We start from the raw sequence: 10,247 nt of genomic DNA, 5'->3' as shown, positions 1-10,247 counted from the left end.
GAGAACCCGGAGAGAACCCACACTGCACGGGGAGAACATGGAGACTCCATGCAGAAAGATCCTGATGTCCTCACCGGGACGCGAACCGGTTGTGAGGCAACGATGCTAACCACCAAGCAACTTCGCAGCTCTATTTTATCACTTCATGATTGTTGTTTCCTTCTACTTTCTTTTTTTATATTTTTGAATGCTGCTATTTTCATGTAAATTTCCCCCAATGGGGGGATCAATAAAAAATATTCTATTCACAACATGTTTGAAGCTTCTCCTCCATTTTCAGGGTTGCCACGGTGACAAGTCCCACCTCATCTAATAAACGATTAGCTGGCTGAAACGGAGCGACTTATAGCAAGAAGATGAATTGCAAAGATGTGCTGATTTGACACATAATTGAGGCAGATCACAAGTAATTGAGAACGCAGTTTACTTGTACAGGAGGGTATTTTTTGGAGGCAGGGGTCCTTACTCTGGTGTGTGTACGCTGTTTAGATAATCCTGTGACCTTCCAGATTTATTGTGACATTTTTGGAGAGAACCTGCACCTCGTTTGGGAACATCTGGCTTGAAGAACATCAAGTAGTTGAAGTAGTTTGACTGAAGTAAATGGTCTGAATACTTCACCTGCTGCCTCTTGTTGTTCTACTGTTTATTTAAAAAATGAATGAAACTGCATGAAACTAATAAAATAGTTTCATGTAAAGGTGAATTAACAAAGTGAGAAAGTCATTTGCATGAAGGCGAATGTAAAGTGTCATAATGTAAAAGAAATGTGAAGTGCGCAGGGCAGTCCAGACAGCAGGAGATGTGAGAGAGAGAGAGCTATAAGAGGAGAGGAGTGAGGGAGGAGAGGGATCATAGGTGTGGAAGTCACAGCCGAAGCACAAGAGTGTTCCTGCAGCAGAGACACAGCAGGCGCTGAGGCTCCCCTCATCAGTGAGTACGTTCAGTTTAACTTGAAAACATGTGGTTTTCATTGTTGGAGTGGATGTAATGTTTGTTGCTGTGAACAGTAACGCGCTATTTGTACTGTTGTTAATGTTTTCAGGGATAAAAATAATAATAGAAGTTGTTGGGGAGGTTCAGTTGAAGTGTATAAGTGTGTTAATATTGAATACATGTGAATCCTCCAACAGTTTTTTCAGTGATCTTGTTTAGAACTAATTGATGGACAGATGTAGATGCTAAAGTAGAGTGTTGATGCTGACTCTGAGTATTGCTGTAATATACACGTCATCTATGCACATGTTTATTCATATATATTTAATGTCCTGTCTACACTTGCTCTAGTGACATCTTGTAAATGTGTTTTTCCTCTCTTGTTGTGCCTCCTTTCCAGCCTGACCATCTCCTTCAGCCTTATCGAGCGTCATAGGAAATCCATCAGCGTGCATCACCTCTGTAACCTGGGGGACACGCTGCTCCCCTCCGCCTCTTCCTCTGCCGTCGGTCGGTCCGTCCAACCCCACCCTGCGTCGCCATGGATCTGGTGGACCTGGGAGACGTGGCCGGTGGCTGTGAGGAAAAGAACTGTGGCCTGGCATCGGGCTTCCCGGAGGACTGCTCCAACCAAGAGTGCTACCGGGAGGAACCTATATTTGGACTGGTTGAATTAGGTGGGTAAAGACAACGTCAACTGGAGGGTCCTCGGTGGAGGGATGTAGCTGCCCCTGATTGTACTGAGCCCCAGTGAACCATCCAACTTACCACAGGATAGGTGTTTTCTTTCACTAACCATGGTTGGCTGGTTATCCAAGATGAAATGGGTGCTATCCATGTACACACTGCATGTTATTTAAAATATAATGGCAGTATCTTGAGCTTGACCTTGAAATATCATCTGAGGTCAAATGTAACATCACCAACAGAAATACCCAACATTGGTGCCTATCTGCACCAAATACCATAAATCTACCATCCACCATTTTAAAGGTATACGACATTTTCGGGGGAAAAAAAAGACCTTTGACCTCTTGCGGAGCTATTTTAGCACTGATTGACCCTAAAATCTGATCCATCTTGAGGAGATGCCATTCATAGCTCACTTGTAAAACAAAATATCAGCTTGTTAGACCTCAACACTCGAGCTAGAGAGAGAGTTACTCTATAGTTCCCCCCTGGTCTGGGGCAACCAAAACAATAGTAGTGGTAAATGGTCTGCACTTATGTCACACTTTTCTACCTTAGTGGCCCTCAAAGCGCTTCACAATGTGTTTCTCATTCACCCGTTCACACACATTCATACACCAATGGCGACAGAGCTGCCATGCAAGGTGCTGCCTGCCATTTGGAGGAACTTTGGGTTCAGTGTCTTGCCCAAGGACACTTCAACTGTGGAGGAGCGGGGGTTTGAACCGCCAACCTTACGATCAGAGGAAGACCGCTCTACCACCTGAGCCACAGCCGCCCGAGGTAGTGATGCTTCAGAAAGAGAAATTTGCAGCTGCAACAGTTAAGTTTCTGTGAAAACACATCCAGCAACACTGACGTTTGTCTTGGTTGATGAACTTAAACTGTGGTGCTGGATGCTACAAAGTTATACGCTGCTCCTTCAAAGTAGTTTGGCAGTTGGTAAAACGCCTTGTTTCTTGCAGCGGGTTCGATGGACTATGTAAAAAAATTAATTCATAAAAAGCAAAATTGATACCAAAGACATATCAGTCATGCTATATTCACTTCACGTGGGAGGTGAGAGTAATTAAAGATTCCAACATTTACAACTTACAACACGTCATTGGACAAACCAAGATGGCCGCCGACAATAATACGCTGCTGCACCTAAACCCTAATTTCTGGAGATTCTAATAAAGGTGTCAATAAATACTTAACAACATAAAAACTTGACAAAAAAGTAGTGTTTTGGGTGGAATAAACCTTTTAAACCACCAATGCTTGTCCAGAAAGTAGTATTTTGTGCTTTACAAGCTGCATCACCTGAAAATAGTTTGAATTCAGCTAATTTTAGGAATCTTCACACATCTAAAAACCCTGATATGAGACGTCTACACATGCAGAAATAGGAGTATGTTTTATTAATTTAAAAAAACTGGTTGTAGGAAAGAAGATGGATGGGGGAGGCAGGTGAGGGCGGTGTAGGTGAGGTAGAAGGAGGGGTGAGGATTGAGAGTTGAGGATGAAGGAGGGGCGGCAGAGGGAGGTGAACAACAAGCAGCCTCCTCCAACTTCCTGTTGCTGTTTCACTGCTTCTTCTTCCACTTCTTGTCCTCCACGTCTTTATTTCTCTCCTCCACCACTTTGTTGCTTTTCTCCATTTCCGCCTTCTCGTCCTGCAGCTTCTCCTTCCTCCATCCCAGCCGCCACCTCAGTGAGCTTCTCCTCCAGACTCCATTCATCTTCGTCGTGGAGCCTCTGGACTTCCTGGTCTCCGATGCTGAGCTGCTCCTTCAGGATGTCCACCTCCTCATCCTTCTGCCGGTTGGACTTGTTGCTGTTCTGCTCCTTCGCCAGCAGAAGCTCCTCCTCCAGGATCCTGATTCTGTTGATGTTTCTGTGAGCTCGGGAAAAGGAGTGCTCTTTTTCATCCAGGAACTTTTCGATGAAGCGCTCCATCTTCATGACCCGCTCCGTCAGACGACAATTGTTCTGCAGGGTTTCCTTTTCCTCCTGCAGCTCTTCAATCCTCTGCTCATTTTTTTCATTCGCCTCTTTGAGCTTCCACATCTCCTCTTGCAGTTTCTTCTGCTCTCTCCGCAGCTCCTTATTCTCCTCCCACAGGCTTTTATTCCTCTGCTCCATCACGCTGCTTCTCTCCAGCTCCTGGTCATCTTCTTCCACCTCCTCTCCGTACAGCATCGCAGACAGACGTTCCTTCTCCTTCTGGAGCTGGAAGATCTCTTCGTCTCTCTGGTCTAGCTGCTCCAGCAGGTAGTCCACGTCCACCTCAACGTCGCTCCACATCACGGGACGCAAAGATGTTCTCCAAAGTGAAGCGGTGGATGTTAGCAGTCTGTGGTTGACTGTGGTTCTAGTAGAGTCTTTGCTGGTCCTTTGTCCACCGTCCTTAAATGTTGATTCTGTATTACAGTTAGTTTGCTCTGTGTCTTCAAGTTCACACCTGGTATTGTCAGTTTTTTCTCTGGTATTAATGACTCCGGTGACAGTTAATAACGTTTACTTTTGTTGTTGTTGCTAGGCAACAAGATCAAGGGTCCCTGGTAATTCCTTGTCCAGTTTAGAAGATGGAGGACTCTAGAGTCGGCTGTTCTTGATCTCTAACTGACGGCGAGGATTTTAAATTCAAATGTTTTTTGAAAAATAAATATTATGAATAATAATAATTCAAACATTTTGTAGGCACATAAACTCACAAAAACTGAAAATGTGGAAGCTTCAGACTTTATGGCAGAGCTATTGTGATGGACTGGACAGGAGTTAAAGGTCGATGTTTGCTTGCTTTTGCTGGCAATTCTAAATTTATCATCTCTAAGTCAGATTTTTTGCAGTTTTCTGAAAATGTAGACTTTTCCTGTCATGATTACAACTTAGATGTAAATGTGAAGATTGTTGGGGAGCCGTAAACTGATGATTAGAGTTGCTTCAGTATGACTTTAACATGGAGAAACGATATAAAACATTTTTTTTGTCGTACATTTAACGCAACAGCTGTGGTGCCAAAATTGACAAAGAAAAATACAACTGGCCCTGGGAATTAACCCAACAAATTTAAATACTGAAGTTTAGACCCCACAGTGTTGTAATATATAACATTTAAATATAAAGGATTCAAGTCCTGCAATTTTTTTTTTTCTAATCTTATTAATTACCCAGAAACAGCTCTGTTGGCTCCCTTTTTCATGTTAAAAAAATACAAATAACCTTTGAGAAAAGCACAATCAGTATGTTTCTATATGTTTTTCTAGTGTGCGTGACTGTGATTTACATCCCACTGATGCTCTTCGGCCTTCTGGGAAACATCCTGACGATCCTGGTGGTTTGGCTTCGTCCACACATGAGAAGCTCCACCTACCTGTACCTGAGCAGCATGGCGGTGAGCGACATGCTGATCCTCCTCCTGATGCCTCTGGATCTCTATAAGGTACACACACACACATACACAACCTTTGTTTTAATGCATGCTGTGGTCATCAGATTGTAATTCTGATGTCTGATGTGTAATCCTTGCTGTGATTGCACCGTTCGCTCAGTCGTTACAATGGAAAGTCAGGCATTATGCAACTGGTTCCTGCTGGTAAAAGCTTTTCTTTCCCCTACTAGTACTGGTTTAAACAAGTTATCGTTGCCTTCCCCTCAGGGGAAAACCAACTAAATTAAGTTTTGTTACATTCAAGGAAGGGTTGTGTCATACTCGGAGCGTTCCTCAATCATTCTTCCAGCATTTCCTCTGCGTTACGGCAATATCATCAAGTGTGGACCAATAACACACAATATTTCATAGTTAAGAATTATTTTTACGATCTGTAATTCTTTATTTCTCAGCTGATATTATGACCAGTGTACAAACGACACCGTGGCTTTAAAGGGAGCTGCTCTCTTTTCTTCCCCAAAGCACTTGATTTAACTTTTATTTTCCAACGTTAAAATGTTATCAACTAGAATGACTGTGTTGTCTCTTCTAGCTGTGGAGGCCCAGACCCTGGACCTTGGGAGACCTGTTCTGTAAGCTGACCATGTTCCTCTCAGAGTGCTGCACCTTCTGCACCATCCTTCACATCACCTTTCTCTCCCTGGAGAGGTACCTGGCGGTCTGCTGGCCTATAACAGCCAAGACAGTGGTGACGCGGCGCAGGACCAGGGCTGTCATCGGCTGCCTCTGGTTGGGGGCAGCTGTCAGCGCCGCCCCGGTGTTGATCATGGTCGGAGTGGAAGACGTCGCGGGAGAAGAGTTCGGGCTCAGTCAGTGGAGGGAGGATGGAGGTTGGACGGGCGTGGACGGAGAACATGGAGGAATAATGTTGGCTGGACAGGAAAGAAGTGAACACATGGCTTTGATGGATGGAAGATCTCAGGGAATAACGTGGGGAGAAGAAGAGACACGGGGGTGGAGTGGAAACGTTGGAGACCAGCAATGGTTCATAGACAGAGAGGAGAACAAAGCAGGAGATGAAAGGAAACAAGGTGAAATGAAAGACGAGAAACAAGCAGGTGACCAAGGAGGTGAAGAAGAAGGAGAGATGGAATTTAAGGGAGAGCAGCAAAATAAAAAGAAGGAAGATGAGGGAGGAGGAAGGGAACGGGGAGCAGGTGGAGGTGTTGGACGAGTGGTGGACGGGAGAGAGTGCCGCTGCACGCACCACGCCGTCGCCTCCGGCCTGCTGTCGACCATGATGATTCTGTCCAACCTGTACTTCCTGGTGCCGCTCTGCATCATGGGGCTGGTGTACAGCCTGATTGGACGGACTCTGTGGCTCCGCCCAAAGAGCAGCCGGAGAGACCAGAGTCACCGAAACACTGTCAAAATGCTGGGTGAGGACAAACACACTGTCCTGAGATCTGTTTTCGTTGGAACCAAAAGAAAGTAGAAGTCAAGTCAAAGTTACTTTATTGTCGGTTCTGCTGCACGTGCACACATACAGAGAACTGAAACTGCCTTTCTCTCAAATCTTCATTGAAGAAAAAGTTGAAAAAACATACATACTAAAAAAAATATGTAAGCTAAACATATAATAAGCTAAAAATATCCATCCATCCATCCATCCATCCATCCTTCCATCCATCCATCCATCCATCCATCCATCCATCCATCCATCCATCCATCCTTCCATCTATCCTCAGTAGGGTCATGGGGGGCTGGAGTCTATCTCAGCTGACTGAGGGCGAAGGCAGGGGACATCCTTAGAGACAGACAACCAAGCACATTCACATCTACGGACAATTTAGAATCACCAATTAAGCCTCAGCATGTTTTTGGACTGTATGGGAGGAAGCTGGAGAACCCGGAGAGAACCCACGCTGCACGGGGAGAACATGCAAACACAAAGATCCCGGGTGTCCTCACCGTCTAGCTGCGAGGCAATAGTGCTAACCACCGAGCTACCTTACAGCCCACATTGAATCATGATCCATTTAATTTGGTGTTTTTACAATAATCAACAGTACGACTTTTTCACGTCAAACTGAAAACATATCTCCACTGGGTTCATCACAATCAAAACTTTATGAGACTGAGCTCACACTAAATCTCACCAGAAGGCATGTGGGAGATTCTGATGTCATGTGGAAGAAGGTTCTTCGCTCTAATGACACTAAAATTCAGCCTTTTGTCCATCAGACTAGACGCTATGTTTGGCGGACACCAAACGTTGCACATCATCACAAATACACAATCCCCGCTGTGAAGCATGGCGGTGGCAGCATCATAAGACGTGGGGATGCCTCTGCTTGTAGCTGCTACATCGTGTAAAAAGCGTAAAGTCACAGCTCGTCTTTCAGAAATACCACAGAAGATTTATTTTTCTGTGTTATGTGAGGGGCGATGCAGCCGGCAGACCACGCTGTAGTTTGTATATCGTAGTATAAACTGAACCATGTACCAAGTTTGCACTGGAAACCATTACATAGTTCTTTAGTGCTTTTGACTGGACAGATGTTTCATAGCAACACATTGCTGAAGTCTTCACTAGCTAATGTTTATCTCAGGTTTAATAGTCCAGCCCAATTTAAAAAAAAATCTGCCCAGTCCAGGATGATATTTGGAGACGACTTAATTACAGAGGTATGCGTCCTTTTCCCATCTTCAGTTCTTATTGGTTCTCATGTTCTCCTCCTGTGTGTTTTGTGTCTTCACCTCTTCCAGGAATGATCATCTTGGCGTTTATCGTGTGCTGGCTGCCCTTCCATGTTGGTCGGACCATATTTTCTCTTTCTATGGACACCGGCATTGACACCAGGTCACACAATCTGGATCTCGGCATTGAAACTAGAGAGAATGATTCAGCAGATGTTGATACGCACCTGGGCGGCGAAGACACCGCCGCGTATAACGTACAAAACAGGACGCCTACTCCTATGAACTCACAATATGGCACACCTGATCACAAATACGGTTTCATGCCCGCCGGCCTGTACAGCGATTACACACACAACAACACGTACCCACACCCCAACACGCACTTCGACTTTTTGTACTACCTGTGTCAGTACTTTAACCTCGTGTCCTCTGTGCTCTTCTACCTCAGCGCTGCCGTCAATCCTTTGCTGTACAACCTGATGTCTGCCAGATACAGACACGCCGTGCACAGCCTCATCCACACACACTCTCACACACAGGCTCACCACCTGCGCAGCACACTCACGGCCCGACACTCCACAACGACCATGTAGTACGGTGTGCACAGAAGTAAATCGCAGCGTACTGACATGTATAATTAAAGGGCATTAAAAGGGCAGATTGGTTAGCTGATTGGTTTGTAACCAACATTACTGATGTAAAGAGCAAAAGAACATGTTGGTAGTCGACTATTTTTTAACTTAATGGATTAGAAGACGTGTGAATCAACTCGGAGCAGCTCCAGCGTCGTTCCAACCGTGCCTTCAAGGCGTGGCAGCCGTTTTGATTTGTCGATGTATTAGCGAACATCGATAACGGCTGGATTCTGTTTTGTTGTTGACGATCAGCTGTACCTATAACCTACACAGCATTCCTCAAGTACAGGATGCATTGACAGTTATGGCTTGCTAACTTGCAGGATAGTTGTTTGTTTTTTTTCTGACTGTCTCTACCGTTGGTGGTCCATTGGACATGTCAGGGCGGGTAGATAACGAACGGTAAACCATAAACTAAAACTGTCCATTTAATTGCTTCAGTTTTATACTCCTGATATTTCTGGAATGTCAGGGGACAAGTAGCCTCTGCTTAGAAGTAATGAAGTAAAAACAGACTTGTGTTTACTTAAGGTTAGGTGGGTTGTTAACGGTAACCACTCGTAAGCCTTGTTTGGTTTTGCCTGGAGCTGCAGCAGTGCTTATGGCTTTGTTTGCCAATTTGTTGTTTGTATTTGGACTTTCACGGATCTAGCTGTTGATGGTCAGTAAATACAAACAAAAGTCAGTTGGCTTCTTCTTAAAGGCAAAGTCGGTGACTGTGATCTACTTCTTGCTCACCACTTATTTTGTTTATGTGCTACGCTGACCGCTTTATGAGCACAGAATGCCCTTTTTTAAACTCTGGTTTTGGTTGTTAGCTAGTATTAAAATTGTTCTCTCAGGTTTTAGAGCTTATTATTTTGCTGAATTCAGCCACCTGCTGTGGCTGAAAATGAGGCTGTATATGGTCATGACCAAAAGTTTCCAAACACTGATAACAAACATGTATATCATAGATATATCATTACCATCAATTCATTGACTCTTGACCGTCCTGACCAGTTGTAGTTGTAGTTTGGGTTCTCTTCCTGATTGTGATACAACTGTACCATGCACTTCTTACTGAGAAACAAGATGATTTGGGGATCTGTAGCTGATTTGGAATGGCTCAAAGTGACTTTCCTTTTAGATCTTTGCTGAGCTCCTCAGACTTTCCCACAGTAGTGTTTAAGTCTAATGAGTGTATCAAATGGGCTCTACTTAAACTGCCTCAGAGGAGTCGAGTGGTCAGTCGTAGTCACTCACTAGACGTTAAGAGGCCATGCCACTAAGAACATCTGAACAATAACAACCTTCTACATCTCCAAACCTGATAATTCAAGTTGCTGTATGCGTATTTTTGACCCAGCAGATTGTCATATTTCCAGATGACGTACAATAAATCTATAAAAGAAGCTCTCAATGTACCAGTCCATCTACGTACCAACCCTCACCTACGGTCACCAGCTTTGGGTCGTGACTGAAAGAACGAGATTGCGGATACAAGCGGCCGAAATGAGCTTCCTCTGCAGGGTAGCTGGGCTCAGCCTTAGAGATAGTGTGAGGAGCTCAGACATCCGGAGGGAGCTCGGAGTTGAGCCGCTACTCCTTTGTGTCAAAAGGAGCCAGTTGAGGTGGTTTGGACATCTGATTCGGATGCTTCCAGAGAGGCTTCCTCTGGAGGTCTTCCGAACACGTCCATCTAGGAGGAGACCCCGGGGCAGACCCAGAACCTGCTGGAGAGATTATATCTCTGGGCTGGCCTGGGAACGCCTCGGGATCCCCCAGGCAGACCTGGAAGCGTTGCCAGGGGGAGGGAAGTCTGGAATGACCTGCTCCAGCTGCTGCCCCCGTGACCCGACCCCGGATAAGTGGAAGATCATGGATGGAAATCTATAAAAGAGCCAAAATTCAAGATTCTTTTTTGT

General features: G+C 44.9%; 1 protein-coding gene across 1 annotated transcript; it reads left to right on the top strand.

Annotated features, from left to right (window-relative positions):
* The first annotated feature begins 1,477 nt into the window (after positions 1 to 1,477).
* LOC103367484 (growth hormone secretagogue receptor type 1-like) lies at positions 1,478 to 8,298 on the top strand. The gene is made up of 5 exons (XM_008295514.1): positions 1,478 to 1,613; positions 4,878 to 5,053; positions 5,595 to 6,441; positions 7,772 to 7,854; positions 8,089 to 8,298. Exons 1-5 carry the CDS (start codon positions 1,478 to 1,480, stop codon positions 8,296 to 8,298), a joined length of 1,452 nt encoding a protein of 483 aa, XP_008293736.1.
* Positions 8,299 to 10,247: the final 1,949 nt, after the last annotated feature.

Source organism: Stegastes partitus, unplaced genomic scaffold (assembly GCF_000690725.1).
Source record: "Stegastes partitus isolate 25-593 unplaced genomic scaffold, Stegastes_partitus-1.0.2 Scaffold1054, whole genome shotgun sequence".
Classification (NCBI taxonomy): Eukaryota; Metazoa; Chordata; class Actinopteri; family Pomacentridae; genus Stegastes; species Stegastes partitus.
The sequence above is the reverse complement of the archived record's forward strand: the minus strand, read 5'-3'. Positions and strand labels throughout refer to the sequence as shown.